The sequence below is a fragment of the Poeciliopsis prolifica genome, unplaced genomic scaffold (assembly GCF_027474105.1).
Source record: "Poeciliopsis prolifica strain line A6 unplaced genomic scaffold, Auburn_PproV2 SCAFFOLD044, whole genome shotgun sequence".
Taxonomy (NCBI): Eukaryota; Metazoa; Chordata; class Actinopteri; order Cyprinodontiformes; family Poeciliidae; genus Poeciliopsis; species Poeciliopsis prolifica.
The window spans coordinates 4,535,001-4,550,000 of record NW_026562419.1 but is presented as its reverse complement, the minus strand read 5'-3'; the positions used below and the strand labels follow the sequence as shown (position 1 = coordinate 4,550,000).

The window sequence follows — 15,000 nt, the reverse complement described above, 5'->3', positions numbered from 1 at the left end:
GTGTGTTATTGTGTGTGTGTGTGTGTTATAGTGTGTGTGTGTGTTATAGTGTGTGTGTGTGTTATAGTGTGTGTGTGTTATTGTGTGTGTGTGTGTGTGTTATTGTGTGTGTGCGTGTGTGTGTGTGTGTGTTATTGTGTGTGTTATGTGTGTGTGTGTTATAGTGTGTGTGTGTGTGTTATTGTGTGTGTGTGTTATTGTGTGTGTGTGTGTTACAGTGTGTGTGTGTGTTATTGTGTGTGTGTTATTGTGTGTGTGTGTTTTGTGTGTGTGTGTGTGTGTGTTATTGTGTGTGTGTTATTGTGTGTGTGTTATTGTGTGTGTGTGTGTGTGTTATTGTGTGTGTGTTTGTGTGTGTGTGTGTTTGTGTTATTGTGTGTGTGTGTGTTACAGTGTGTGTGTGTGTTATGTGTGTGTGTGTTATAGTGTGTGTGTGTGTGTGTGTGTTATATTGTGTGTGTGTGTGTGTTATAGTGTGTGTGTGTGTGTTATAGTGTGTGTGTGTGCGTGTGTGTGTGTGTGTTATAGTGTGTGTGTGTGTTATAGTGTGTGTGTGTGTGTGTGTGTGTGTTATAGTGTGTGCATGTGTGTGTGTTATAGTGTGTGTGTGTGTGTTATAGTGTGTGTGTGTTATTGTGTGTGTGTGTTATAGTGTGTGTGTGTTATAGTGTGTGTGTGTGTGTTATAGTGTGTGTGTGTGTTATAGTGTGTGTGTGTGTGTTATAGTGTGTGTGTGTGTGCGTGTGTGTGTGTGTTATAGTGTGTGTGTGTGTGTGTTATAGTGTGTGTGCATGTGTGTGTGTGTGTTATAGTGTGTGTGTTATAGTGTGTGTGTGTGTGTTATAGTGTGTGTGTGTGTTATAGTGTGTGTGTGTGTGTGTTATAGTGTGTGTGTGTGTGTTATAGTGTGTGTGTGTTATAGTGTGTGTGTGTGTTATTGTGTGTGTGTGTGTTATAGTGTGTGTGTGTGTGTGTTATTGTGTGTGTGTGTTTATAGTGTGTGTGTGTGTGTGTTATTGTGTGTGTGTGTGTTATAGTGTGTGTGTGTGTGTTATTGTGTGTGTGTGTTATAGTGTGTGTGTGTGTGTTATTGTGTGTGTGTGTTATTGTGTGTGTGCGTGTGTGTGTTATAGTGTGTGTGTGTGTGCGTGTGTGTGTGTGTGTGTTATAGTGTGTGTGTGTGTTATAGTGTGTGTGTGTGTGTTATAGTGTGTGTGTGTGTGTGTGTTATAGTGTGTGTGTGTGTGTTATAGTGTGTGTGTGTGTGTGTTATAGTGTGTGTGTGTGTGCGTGTGTGTGTGTGTGTTATGGTGTGTGTGTGTGTGTGTTATAGTGTGTGTGTGTTATAGTGTGTGTGTGTGTGTTATAGTGTGTGTGTGTGTGTTATAGTGTGTGTGTTATAGTGTGTGTGTGTGTGTGTGTTATAGTGTGTGTGTGTGTGTGTGTTATAGTGTGTGTGTGTGTGTGTTATAGTGTGTGTGTGTGTGTGTGTATTGTGTGTGTGTGTGTTATAGTGTGTGTGTTATAGTGTGTGTTATAGTGTGTGTGTGTGTGTGTGTGTTATTGTGTGTGTGTGTTATAGTGTGTGTGTGTTATAGTGTGTGTGTGTTATTGTGTGTGTGTGTGTGTGTTATTGTGTGTGTGTGTTATTGTGTGTGTGTGTGTGTGTTATAGTGTGTGTGTGTTATTGTGTGTGTGTGTGTTATTGTGTGTGTGTGTGTTATTGTGTGTGTGTGTGTGTTATAGTGTGTGTGTGTGTTATAGTGTGTGTGTGTTATAGTGGTGTGTGTTATTGTGTGTGTGTGTGTGGTTATTGTGTGTGTGTGTTATTGTGTGTGTGTGTGTGTGTGTTATTGTGTGTGTGCGTGTGTGTGTGTGTTATTGTGTGTGTTATTGTGTGTGTGTGTGTGTTATAGTGTGTGTGTGTTATTGTGTGTGTGTGTTATTGTGTGTGTGTGTGTTACAGTGTGTGTGTGTGTTATTGTGTGTGTGTGTTATTGTGTGTGTGTGTTATTGTGTGTGTGTGTGTGTTATTGTGTGTGTGTTATTGTGTGTGTGTTATTGTGTGGTGTGTTATTGTGTGTGTGTTATTGTGTGTGTGTGTTATTGTGTGTGTGTGTGTGTGTTATTGTGTGTGTGTTTGTGTGTGTGTGTTTGTGTTATTGTGTGTGTGTGTGTTACAGTGTGTGTGTGTGTGTGTGTTACAGTGTGTGTGTGTGTTATTGTGTGTGTGTGTTATTGTGTGTGGTGTTATAGTGTGTGTGTGTGTGTTACAGTGTGTGTGTGTGTTATTGTGTGTGTGTGTTGTGTGTGTGTGTTATAGTGTGTGTGTGTGTGTTATAGTGTGTGTGTGTTATAGTGTGTGTGTGTGTTATAGTGTGTGTGTGTGTTATAGTGTGTGTGTGTTATTGTGTGTGTGTGTGTGTTATTGTGTGTGTGTGTGTTATTGTGTGTGTGTGTGTGTGTGTTATTGTGTGTGTGGTGTGTGTGTGTGTGTGTTATTGTGTGTGTTAGTAGTGTGTGTGTGTGTTATAGTGTGTGTGTGTTATTGTGTGTGTGTGTTATTGTTGTGTGTGTGTTACAGTGTGTGTGTGTGTTATTGTGTGTGTGTATTGTGTGTGTGTGTTATTGTGTGTGTGTGTGTGTTATGTGTGTGTGTTATTGTGTGTGTGTTATTGTGTGTGTTATTTGTGTGTGTGTGTTATTGGTGTGTGTTATTGTGTGTGTGTGTGTTATTGTGTGTGTGTTATTGTGTGTGTGTGTGTGTGTTATTGTGTGTGTGTTTGTGTGTGTGTGTGTGTGTGTTATTGTGTGTGTGTGTGTGTTACAGTGTGTGTGTGTGTGTGTGTGTTACAGTGTGTGTGTGTGTTATTGTGTGTGTGTGTTATTGTGTGTGTGTGTTATTGTGTGTGGTGTGTGTGTTATTGTGTGTCTGTGTTGTTGTGTGTGTGTGTGTGTGTGTGTGTGTTATAGTGTGTGTGTGTGTGTGTGTTATAGTGTGTTTGTGTGTGTGTTATAGTGTGTGTGTGTGTGCGTGTGTGTGTGTGTGTGTTATAGTGTGTGTGTGTGTGTTATAGTGTGTGTGCATGTGTGTGTGTGTGTGTTATAGTGTGTGTGTTATAGTGTGTGTGTGTGTGTGTTATAGTGTGTGTGTGTGTGTTATTGTGTGTGTGTGTGTGTGTGTGTGTGTTATAGTGTGTGTGTGTGTTATAGTGTGTGTGTGTGTGTGTTATAGTGTGTGTGTGTGTGTTATAGTGTGTGTGTGTGTTATAGTGTGTGTGTGTTATTGTGTGTGTGTGTGTTATTGTGTGTGTGTGTGTTATTGTGTGTGTGTGTGTGTGTGTGTTATTGTGTGTGTGTGTGTGTGTGTGTTGTGTGTGTTATTGTGTGTGTGTGTGTGTGTGTGTGTGTGTTATTGTGTGTGTTATTGTGTGTGTGTGTGTTATAGTGTGTGTGTGTGTTATTGTGTGTTTGTGTTATTGTGTGTGTGTGTGTTACAGTGTGTGTGTGTGTGTGTGTTACAGTGTGTGTGTGTGTTATTGTGTGTGTGTGTTACAGTGTGTGTGTTACAGTGTGTGGTGTTATTGTGTGTGTGTGTGTTACAGTGTGTGTGTTATTGTGTGTGTGTGTGTGTGTGTTACAGTGTGTGTGTGTGTGTTACAGTGTGTGTGTGTGCATGTGTGTGTGTGTGTGCATGTGTGTGTGTGTATTATGGTGTGTGTGTGTTATAGTGTGTGTGTGTGTGTTATAGTGTGTGTGTGTGTGTTATAGTGTGTGTGTGTGTTATAGTGTGTGTGTGTGTGTGTGTTATAGTGTGTGTGTGTGTGTGTGTTATAATGTGTGAGTGGTGTGTGTTATAGTGTGTGAGTGTGTGTGTGTTATAGTGTGTGTGTGTGTGTGTGTTACAGTGTGTGTGTGTGTTATAGTGTGTGTGCATGTGTGTGTTATAGTGTGTGAGTGTGTGTGTGTTATAGTGTGTGAGTGTGTGTGTTATAGTGTGTGAGTGTGTGTGTGTTATTGTGTGTGTGTGTTACAGTGTGTGTGTGTGTGTGTTATTGTGTGTGTTATAGTGTGTGTGTGTTAGAGTGTGTGTGTGTGTGTGTTACCTTGTCCTCCTGCTCTCTTTCCTTCAACAGTTGAAATGTCTGTGAAAATATTCAACATTAATTTATTGCTGGTAGTGAAGCATCTCCCTCATCGTAGATCTTTCATCCTGTTGCTGTAACTGGGTCATGTTGACCTGCTGTTGAGCATTATGGGTAATGTAGTTGGTTCTGGTTCTGGTTCTTACCATGGGCCTCTGGCTGGACATTGAGGATTCTGATGATGAAGATGAGGAGGATGAAGATGAGGACGACGTCCTCTGCTGAGGGTCCGGCGCTGCAGTGACCTGCAGACAGAACCCAGCAGAACCGCGATGGGTCATCTGGTTCTGGACTGGATTGGGTCGGCTAACGGTTCTGGTTCTTTGACTCAGCTGGACTTCAGAGACATGAAGTCACCAACAGAGATCCAAGGTGGAGCGGTTCTGATCCAAGGTGGACCGGTTCTGATCCAAGGTGGACCGGTTCTGATCCAAGGTGGACTGGTTCTGATCCAAGGCGGACCGGTTCTCCTGGTTACCAGGGGCAAACCCGTGGTTCTGACTAAATGTTTAATCAGAGTAGAACATGTGGAGACGGACCACCAGAACCACCAGAACCATCAGAACCATCAAAACCACCAGAACCACAGTGGAACCAGTCTGACCTGGTTCTGACCCATCCATTCTAAGGTCCGGTTCTCTCCTCACATGATCCTGAAGCCTTTTGGTCCAGTTGAATTCTTCTGGGCCTTAAAACTCCAGATCTGGACCAGAACCAGTGTCCAATTCCCATCAGAACCTAAAGTCTTACCGCAGTTTGGGCCGCTTGCTGCTGCAGAACCATCAGAACCAGTCTCCATGTTTCCCAGGAAGCTGTTCAAAGACAAACATGGGTCACTGATCCGGACCGGTTCTGATAGAACCCTTCATCAGGTCCAGTCTTACAGGAGCAGCCTGGTTCTGATCCAGCAGGCTCAGGAGGATCAAACACGTCCACATCCTGGTCCGATCCAAAAGCAGCTGCTCCGAGTCGATGGACGGGTTCTGGTTCTGTCCTGACTGGGTCTGCTGGTTCTGGTCTCTTATTGTCCTGAACAGGAAGTGGGCTGTGGTCATGTGACCCGCGGTTCCGCCCCCCTCCTCCAGCCCATCGACCTCAACGACAGGCTGATTTATGGCCCGGTTCTGGTTCTGGTGTTGCTTCATGTCTGAGGGGAACCGCAGGAACCTGTCATCAGAACATTCCTGATATAACTCCAGAACCGCCCCATTCCGGGTCAGAACTTTGTCCTCCACCCACCGAGCAGACCGACCCGGTCCGGTTCTGGTAAACCTCTGGTACCAAACTGGATGTGAACCAGACTGGAACCAGAACCGGTAATGATGGGACGGTTCACCTGAGGCTGGACACACCTGGACCGGATACGGACCAGTTACAGAACCAGTTACAGAACCAGTTGCAGAACCAGTTACAGAACCAGTTACAGAACTGATTCTTGATGAAAAACTGGTTCCAGTAACTTCTCTAACTTCTGGGGAAGAACACCTGCTGCAGGTAACAGGAAGGGGCGGGACTACTGTAAATGACCATGACTATTATACGGCACGAATATTCATTAATTATCAGTTAATAGTTAATATGTCGCGCTTTATTTCATGACAGAAGGTTTAATTACAGAATGTAAGAAAAAGAATTTATATGTTAAAGTAAAATGTGAAAACAACACTGTTTGAGTTATTAATGTATTTTATTTGTATGTTCTGTAGCTCTTACGGTGTGTTCACATAAAAAGGCATTCAATAAACGTTGTGAACCATCAGTTTGAGAGACCATCCATTCAACCGGGACGCTACAACTACTGTCAACCTCAGACCTTATATGGAAATGGATCATTGCACTCCGTAAGTGTAGGGGGCGCTATTTCCTATATTATTCATGTCTCCGGTTTATATTTTCTTTTGATATCTGATAAATTTTCACCTTTAGGAAGGATTTTCACTCTCAGCTTTTATTTAAACTTCTCTCTTTTATTTACTTAAGCATCTTACAGTTTTTAACAGATTCTGTAGCTTTCTGTGAACTTATAAATCTGCTCCTTTGTCACGTCTTTTCTGGCCTGATACTGCCTCTAGTGGTGTGGGGTGGTAACACAACTAATATAATCACATTACTAAATCAGAATAGCACAAAGTCTTTATTATTTACTACTAATTTCAACATTACTGGAACCATAAAAGATAAATTATCTTATAAAACACCAGTTTTTTAAATTTTCTTAAGGAAGTAGATATGGAGGATCAGAGTTCTGCGGCCCAGTCAGAACAGAACCGATCTGTTTGGGTCAGGGTTCTGTTTGGGATTGGGTCAGAAGCTGAACATCTGGAGGGATCCGGTTCCACTGATCCGGATCATCGTCATGGATCCGGTCCTTTTACCAGAACCAGGGGGGTTGGTCTGGACCTTATCTCCACCAGAACCAGAACAGAACCAAGGACTGCTCCAGATGTTAAACGTTCTGTTGGGTCAGAACCACCAATCATCAGAAGACTGTAATCGGTTCTGCTCAGCCCAGTTGGACTCTGGCCCGGTTCTGCTCAGATTGGACCTCAGAGATTCTAAATACCATTGATAGAAATGTGTGGATAAATTTTATATTTTATGTTGCAGAAGAGGATTTTTGTGTCTTTGCAACAGTTAACGGATCAAGAACCACAGAACCAACTGGACCGGTCCAACATCTCTTTATTAAACACAGAACAACTCAATAAATACAGCAAGTCCGACCCGGTTCTGCTGACCCGGTTCTGCTCCATCCAGTGTTCAGGTCCAAATGCAGACTGTTCTGACCATGGAGCGATTCTGGTTCTGAAGGACAGAGAGAAGTGGGTCAGGAGTCGGGTCAGAACCAGAACCGGTCAGGCGGCCCGCGGGCTGTAGTACGGGTCAGAACCAGAACCGGTCAGGCGGCTGTAGTACGGGTCAGAACCAGAACCGGTCAGGCGGCTGTAGTACGGGTCAGAACCAGAACCGGTCAGGCGGCCCGCGGGCTGTAGTACGGCAGGGAGCGGATGAAGGAGTCCAGTCTGGTTCCGAACAGGTCGCTGTCCAGAGGCTGGCCGGACGGAACCAGAGGGTTCTTCACCACCAGGTCCACATAGAGCTGCAATACAGACGGGTCGGTCAGAACCTGGACCAGAACCAGGACCATTTTGGACCCGACATCAGAACCGTTCTGATATCTGCATTGGTCCCAGCATAGAAAAACTTTTCTATATCAGGATCAGTGAGTGTGCTGATCCATAAGGCAGATCTAGTCGGTCTAGTTCTATACTTTTTGCTCTGGTGCCCCGCCACAATAAAAGCCCAGTTGTTTTATTTCTATGTTCATAGCGTATCAGATAAATTCATATCTATGTTTTTTGTGTTTCTATGATGTAAAGATCTATGAGGCGAAATGCACTGCACTAATAAACCTGATTGATTGATTGATACAGATATATCCTCTATATTTCTGCACTGATTCAAACACAATGAGATAAATTTAAGTATCTCGAAAAGTTAAATTTTACCTTTACCCTTGATGAGTTTCCTGTCCTAAAAGCGCCTCCTGCTGTCAATGTTATGGACCCTTTACTGGTCATTCACAGCTTGATTTATTATTAGTTTGAAGTTAGCACATGGCTAATTAGCCTGATCACATGACTCATGCTAACAGTTAGCAGTGATAACAGCCACCATGAAGAAACAAAACAAGCCAGGAATGAATTAATGTCTGAAGGAATATTTCAGTTTCTCAGGCTGAGCTGTTGAATTTTTATTTTTTCAGATCATGATTCTGATCCACAGCATGCTAACAGATCCACAACACGCTAACGGGTCTACAGCATGCTAACGGATCTACAGCATGCTAACGGTCTACAGCATGCTAACGGGTCTACAGCATGCTAACGGATCTACAGCATGCTAACGGATCTACAGCATGCTAACGGATCTACAGCACGCTAACGGATCTACAGCATGCTAACGGGTCTACAGCATGCTAACGGGTCTACAGCATGCTAACGCATCTACAGCATGCTAACGGATCTACAGCATGCTAACGGATCTACAGCATGCTAACGGATCTACAGCATGCTAATGGATCTACAGCACGCTAACGGATCTACAGCACGCTAACGGATCTACAGCATGCTAACGGGTCTACAGCATACTAACGGATCTACAGCACGCTAACGGATCTACAGCATGCTAACGGGTCTACAGCATGCTAACGGATCTACAGCACGCTAACGGATCTACAGCATGCTAACGTATCTACTGCATGCTAATGGATCCACAACATGCTAACGGATCTACAGCATGCTAACGGATTCACAGCATGCTAACGGATCTACAGCATGCTAACGGATCTACTGCATGCTAAGAGACCCACAGCATTCTAATGGATGCATGCTAATGCATGCTAACAGATCCACTGCATGTTAACGAATCCACAGCGCTGACCAACTGCTTCTACACACCTAAATAAATAATTATGTCAGGTTTTGTTTCAAGGTGAAAAAACTTCGTCCAACATGTTCGTTATTGATTTATGTTTATTTGAGGAAATCATAGATGAGCATTGATGAGACGTTCAGGAACAATTCGGCTCCTGAATGGCTTCATGCTGTTAATGGAGGGACTGACGCTGCTGTTTGTTTTTTACCTTTAGCCTGATTCTAAAGCTTTACTTCAACTATTAACTTTATTTAAATTAAAGTTATTTAAATAACAATACATAAATACCATTGATAGAAATGTGTAGATAAATTTTATACTTTATGTTGGAGAAGAGAATTTTTGTGTCTTTGCAACATTTGAACAAATGTTCAATTTAAATGTTTAAAGTCAATTTATCACTATTTATCGGTATCGGATCAATATCAGCCGATACCCCAGATATTGGACCATATTGGAAGTGAATGCATCGGTGCATCTATTTAGAACCCAGAAAGACTAAAACCTGATTCTCGTCCAGAACCAGAACCGGGCTATGTTTGTGTGTAGCCTTGTTTTGCTACACTGTGAGGTCCAATTGGTCCTTATGGGGCCCACAACCCGGGACCAGGGCCTGTTTTTTGGGTTCTGAAGTTTGGAAAAGAGTTTAAGGTTCATGTGAGGATTGGGCCGTAGAAATGAAACAGCAACGGAGGGAAAGTCCTGATGTAGACAGGAAGACATACGTGTGTGTGTGTGTGTGTGTGTGTGTGTGTGTGTGTGTGTGTGTGTGTGTGTGTGTGTGGTAGGTTGCTGTAGATGTGCTGCAGCGTGTGTGTGTGTGTGTGTGTCGTACGTTGCTGTAGATGTGCTGCAGTGTGTGTGTGTGTCGTAGGTTGCTGTAGATGTGCTGCAGTGTGTGTGTGTGTGTGTGTGTGTGTGTGTGTGTGTGTGGTACGTTGCTGTAGATGTGCTGCAGCGTGTGTGTGTGTGTGTGTGTGTGTGTCGTACGTTGCTGTAGATGTGCTGCAGTGTGTGTGTGTGGTACGTTGCTGTAGATGTGCTGCAGCGTGTGTGTGTGTGTGTGTGTGTGTGTGTGTGTGTGTACGTTGCTCGTACGTTGCTGTGATGTGCTGCAGCGTGTCCCTGGCGTTGCTCTGACAGGTCCGTGTTCATGACGAACTTCAGGCCGCTGGCCGTCTCGTAGTAATGGAGGCGGTACTTACTGGTCTGGAAGGACAGGAAGCCGTCCTTCCTGGGGATGCGCTAAGGACCACAGGAGGACACATTGGTAACATGGCAACCAGGCAGCTAATGAAGGATACATGTCCTGAGGAGACATCTTGCTGACAAAAGACCTAATGGAGAACAGCATCCCGTACATCAGCTTGAACTCCTGCAGACACACACACACACACACACACACACACACACACACACACACACACACACACACACACACACTGACTAGTTACTGACTGGTTAATGCTGGTTGTTTATTAGTTTGTTGCTGTGTGACGTCACCTCATCCTTAGAGATCCCCGCCTGCTTCTTCCGGTTCCACTCATTATAAAACAAGCAGCTTCCATTCCGGTCAAATATGTACAGATTATGAACCGTCATCTGAAGCACAGAGCAACCAATCAATCAATAATCAATAAATCATGTTAATAAATAGTGACAATAACTTAAGCTATGCCGGATAAGCGATCTGCTTCTCCATATTTACAATATTTATTGCAGTGCTTTTCTACCGCGTCTTCAAAGTTTTAAATGTTGAAATGAAAATGTAAAGTTTTTAAAATGGAGTCTGGTTCACGACTGCGGTCAGATGGAGTTTAAAAGCCAAAGAAACTAATTAAAGCCCAGAATACACATTAAACTTACAGACACGTACAGTTAGAGAGATCCTGAGACTAAGTATTGGGAAAAAACTAAAGAATAAACATTAAAACAACAACAATCTGACTATTTGCATCGGGAACTGTTTACCTTCTTTTCCTGTGTCCGTCAGGACCTCACTGTGTAGCTGTTCGCTTACATGCCGGATTCACAGTTACAGTTTTTAAATTATTTTATTGTATTTAGTTGCGTTTTTAATCAGACAGTATATTGTAGATAGTGAAATGTTAATCACTGTTTTCACTTCAGAGATGTCCAGTTCAGTGCCTGCGTAAAATGAATTAAATCCCGGCGGTATTAACGGACACCTCCTCCTTTATTCAGAGTTGAACTAAGAGTAAAAAAATGGCGGCCGCAGCGTCTATGATGCCGATCTTCGGGCATCAGATTTCTTCTAAAATCGACCTGGTTCCGGACTGGAGCAGGGAGGAAGTCAGCACCGGGGTAGGTGCGGGGCTGGCGGGACCAGAGTGGACTGCATTCGGGTCGGTTCGGCTCTTGGTGGAGAAATGTTAAGTCAGAATGTGTCGGAATGAGACAGCAGATATGCTGCAGCTAGCTGTGGCTAACGTTAGCTTGATTAAAGATTAGAAAGTTAAATAAAGTTCAGAACTGATAATTGTTAATAAAGTTAACATTAAATAAAGTTTCGAACCGCTCTGACCCGCTCAGTGGTTCTTTTATTCCAATAGAAATAAAAGGCTAATGCTCCTGTTTCTATTGCCGGACAAAACGTGTTTTAAAGCTCATGTGTCCGATAATGAGCTGGCAAAATGAAATGTGTTTAACAGTAACTTAAAAACATCCACTCAGTCCGATAATTGGCGCAGGACTTCTCTGTTGTAAAACGCACCTTAGTGGCTGCAAGCGGTCGCCAGTTGAAGCTGCTATTATCGGACATCTCCTTTATGCGTCCCTGTGGTTTGACGGGTTGTCCGATAATTAACTGACCCAGTGAAGCCGACCAGAACCAGTTGAGATCTGCTGAACAGAACCTTACTGTGTGTGTTTCAGACCACCATCATGGCGGTGGAGTACGATGGAGGAGTGGTGATTGGAGCCGACTCCCGGACCACCACAGGGTGAGGACACCTGGGAGGTCACCATGGTTACCTGTCCCCAGGTAGACTCACCTGTCTCTCTCTCTCTCTCTCAGGGCTTACATCGCCAACAGAGTGACAGATAAACTGACCCGAATCCACGACAGGATCTACTGCTGCAGGTCGGTGCTGGTGCCGCTGCAGGAGGACAGCCGGGTTCTGGTTCTGGTTTCCAGTTCAGGTTCTAGTTGGTCTCTGTGTGTTTCAGGTTGGATCGGCTGCAGACACTCAGGCCATCGCTGAGGTTGTTTCCTACCAGCTGGGCTTCCACAGGTACCAGACCGGGTCCGTGAGCGCCGTGTGGTTCTGATGGTGAAGGTCTGACTGTCCCCCTACCCCCTGGCCCCCTGCCCCTCTGTCCCCCTGTCCCTCTGTCCTCCTGCCCCTCTGTCCCTCTGCCCCCCACAGCGTGGAGCTGGACGAGCCCCCCCTGGTGGAGACAGCGGCCAACCTGTTCCGGGCCAGCTGCTACCGGTACCGGGAGAGCTGATGGCCGGGATCCTGGTGGCCGGCTGGGACCGCAGGAAGGGAGGACAGGTGGGATCGCAGGGACACCTGGGGGGCAACGTTCCCTCTAAGCTGCGCCTGTCCAATCGCGCTCTGCTCACATATTCTCTGCACTAGAGAATCTATGCAGCGCATAAAATAAAGTCCAATGTAAACTGGACATTGAGCTCAGACATCAGTTTGGACCAATAACATAAACTTCACCCACAGATTATGGAAGCCATTAATAGTCAATATGCTGAATTCAAGAACATAAAGCAAGAAGCAGAAAGTGAACAACCACTGGAGAAGTGAGAAGAAAAATCTGTAATTAAATATTTTACAATAATTTATTCTGTATCACAAGCTACAGAAAACATTTCATTTTGCAAAATGTGAATATTTTAATATTTATGTCTGAAAGGTCTCATTAATAAAGCAGGACTCTTATAACATGCATCTCATGAACATCAATGTTTTCTTTTTTTCAATTTAATTCAGCAAATCACTTCAATTAAAAGCAAACACATGAAAATTGCTGATGTAATTTGATTCTTTTAATAAACCATGTGACTTCTATGATCCCAGGTTTATAATATTTGTTCATGGCCACGCCCTGCACCGTGTCCACTGATGATGTCCACAGTGGACCTCAGTATGTTCAGGAAGCTCCGTGTGCCCAGACACATGAACAGTTAGAGGGAATATTGCCCGGGGTCCCATGTCCCTGACCCGGTTTTGACCCAGTCTGACCTGGTTCTGACCCGGTTCTGTCCCTAGGTGTACTGCGTTCCCATTGGAGGGATGCTGGTCCGTCAGCCCGTGGCGGTGGGCGGCAGCGGCAGCACCTACGTCTACGGCTTCATGGACTCCAACTACAAACCGGGCCTGAACAAGGACCAGTGTCTGGAGCTGACAGCCTCAGGTGAGGCTGCTGCAGGGCATGCTGGGAGCTGGAGTCCTCCGGATCTCACTGTGTGTGTGTTGCAGCTCTGTCTGGCCATGGAGAGGGACGGCTCCAGCGGCGGCGTCATCAGGCTGGCCTCCATCTCTGAGGACGGCGTGGAGCGGCGGGTCATTCTGGGAGACCAGCTGCCCCGGTTCTCCACTCACTGAGCGCCGCACTGTCTCTGTTCCTGTTACATGTGTTAATAAAGGTTTCAGTCTGTTACTCAGCTGTCTGCACTCAGTTTGTCCTGATCAATATTATGCTAATGCATAATCAATATTATGCTAATGCATAATCCCTCAGACTCCAGCAAGGGGAGCCAGTCTAACATGCTGCAGTTCCCTCAGACTCCAGCAGGGGGAGCCAGTCTAACATGCTGCAGTTCCCTCAGACTCCAGCAGGGGGAGCCAGTCTAACATGCTGCAGTTCATTTAGACTCCAGCAGGGGGAGCCAGTCTAACATGCTGCAGTTCCCTCAGACTCCAGCAGGGGGAGCCAGTCTAACATGCTGCAGTTCATTTAGACTCCAGCAGGGGGAGCCAGCTTCTCATGTACCTGAGGTCCAGTTCCTCCTCCAGTCTAGCGGTTCTTTACTTGGTTCTTTCTCAGGCATTAAACTCTTCCAGTTGCTCTAAACCTTCATATGTTCTGATTTGGTGTTTTTGAACCAGCTGAGTTTCTCCACCACCAGACGGCCAGAGGAGGGGCGGAGCTTCCACCTGGCACCTGTCTCAACCGGTGCTTGTCCTCTTGGCCTCTTCTCACCTCAGCCAACAAAGAGAGGACATCTGATCCGCTCCATTGTCCCCACAGGAGGAGGAAACTTTTGTTCCAGGAGTTCATGAGACTGAAGGTGAAGATCCTGAGGGAAACAGAACCAGCAGAACCAGAACTGATGATAGGACTCCTGAGAACATCCAGAACTCCAGGATCTGTATTGGCTCATAAAAAAATCTTCTTTTCACCGAGATAACATAAAAACTAAGCGTTAAATCATATGAAGCAGAATAAAGAGAAATAATTCAGAATAATCTGACCTGACTGACGTTTCCGTCATGTTTTACCCTGAAACATGTTATTACTAAACAGATGAAGATAATCGCAGCTCTTCAGGTGTGACGTCACTCACCTGAAGAACCGACTACACAGAGCTCATTCTGTTCTGTTTTACTTTGACTATAAAATATTAGAGAATGTGTCAGTGATGGATTGAAGTTGATTTCTCCCTGCGATTTTACTTTTTTAGTATTAATTAAATATTTTAAATGTTTTCAACTTCATTCATTATTCATTAGATTTGTTTTATTTTTTAAAATAATGAATTTTATTTTCCTAACGGTCATGCGCAGACCGGCACCTCCACATTCCTGGATAGCGTATCGGTGACAGTTAAGCCCGCCCCTTTACAGGCCAACAGGCTGCTTAGCCAATCACAGACCGTCATCGGGCATTTTGTGGGCGGGGCTTCACGTGAAGGTGGGTCTGAAAACTTTTAGCTTTGTCTGAAGTTTTTCTGGAAACTGGAAACCGCTGGAGCAACTGGAATACTGGGGAACTTTGGAGCCTTTCGGAGCGGATTTCCATCTGGAAAAGTTTCTTTGTCCTCCAGCCGACCCACCGACTCCTCTCCGCCCCGGACCTCTGGGCTCCGGTGCCGCCTCAGCCCCGCGGTTCCCCGGAGGAGAGCGAGACCGAGCGGGATGGAGGGAGCCGGATGACGGAGCCTCTCAGCCTCCATCTTGAAAAGTTTCTCTCCAGCATTTCACTCGTCCTGTGCGGACTTTTCCCGCCGCTGCCGGACCGGCGGAGCCCAATGAGGCGGGCAGGACCGGGCCTCCAGGAGCCCAGCTGACCTCCCGGACCGCGGACCCGTAGGACGGACCGAGCCGCTCCGGGCCGAGCCGCTCTGGACCGGGACTTCCAGCGGGGAGCCATGGAGTGCGGCCAGCGGGCGGAGAGAGGCCGGGGCCGCGCCGCTCCCCGCGGGCTGCTGGTCCTGCTG

The 15,000-nt window shown here is 45.4% G+C and overlaps 2 protein-coding genes and 2 pseudogenes across 9 annotated transcripts in view; 2 read left to right on the top strand and 2 right to left on the bottom strand.

The window, feature by feature from the left end:
* LOC129376633 (uncharacterized) overlaps positions 1 to 5,401 on the bottom strand; it is a 20,123-nt gene extending 14,722 nt beyond the window's left edge. The window contains exons 1-5 of one of the 2 annotated variants that reach the window (XM_055056221.1): positions 5,385 to 5,401; positions 5,030 to 5,292; positions 4,896 to 4,957; positions 4,292 to 4,390; positions 4,107 to 4,145 (exon numbers count right to left, since the gene is read on the bottom strand). In XM_055056221.1, coding sequence (XP_054912196.1) covers positions 4,107 to 4,145; positions 4,292 to 4,390; positions 4,896 to 4,928 — 171 coding nt within the window. In that variant the 5' untranslated portion in view covers positions 4,929 to 4,957; positions 5,030 to 5,292; positions 5,385 to 5,401. Of the gene's footprint in view, positions 1 to 4,106; positions 4,146 to 4,291; positions 4,391 to 4,895; positions 4,958 to 5,029; positions 5,293 to 5,384 lie in introns of those variants that run through there. The other variant, XM_055056223.1, reaches the window with a different exon arrangement.
* Positions 5,402 to 6,810: 1,409 nt separating this feature from the next.
* On the bottom strand, positions 6,811 to 11,410 carry LOC129376733 (uncharacterized). Of its 7 annotated transcripts, none has more exons than XM_055056312.1 (6): positions 11,317 to 11,339; positions 10,086 to 10,184; positions 9,887 to 9,957; positions 9,701 to 9,816; positions 9,457 to 9,477; positions 6,811 to 7,245 (listed from the first exon to the last, which is right to left on the bottom strand). In XM_055056312.1, the coding sequence occupies exons 2-6, from the start codon at positions 10,182 to 10,184 to the stop codon at positions 7,001 to 7,003; spliced, it is 552 nt and encodes a 183-aa protein (XP_054912287.1). In that variant the 5' UTR covers positions 11,317 to 11,339; the 3' UTR covers positions 6,811 to 7,000. The 7 variants fall into 7 exon arrangements, with proteins under 7 accessions (XP_054912287.1, XP_054912286.1, XP_054912289.1 ...); XM_055056311.1 differs by lacking the exon at positions 9,457 to 9,477 and adding an exon at positions 9,371 to 9,396 and having other exon boundaries at positions 9,706 to 9,816; positions 11,317 to 11,338; XM_055056314.1 differs by lacking the exons at positions 9,457 to 9,477; positions 11,317 to 11,339 and adding exons at positions 9,371 to 9,396; positions 10,554 to 10,683 and having other exon boundaries at positions 9,706 to 9,816.
* Positions 10,791 to 13,220, top strand: LOC129376732 (proteasome subunit beta type-6-like; annotated as a pseudogene).
* Positions 13,221 to 14,702: 1,482 nt separating this feature from the next.
* LOC129376573 (ephrin type-B receptor 4b-like) overlaps positions 14,703 to 15,000 on the top strand; it is a 13,647-nt pseudogene continuing 13,349 nt past the window's right edge.

Excerpts from the sequence above, each read along its gene's own strand:
- LOC129376733 (XM_055056312.1), bottom strand. The coding sequence starts at position 10,184 with ATGACGGTTCATAATCTGTACATATTTGACCGGAATGGAAGCTGCTTG. Across the intron at positions 9,817-9,886 it reads AAGATGTCTCCTCAGGACAT|GAAGGACGGCTTCCTGTCCT; the intron begins GTATCCTTCATT and ends GCGCATCCCCAG. Across the intron at positions 7,246-9,456 it reads TGCAGCACATCTACAGCAAC|CTCTATGTGGACCTGGTGGT; the intron begins CTACGACACACA and ends TCTGTATTGCAG.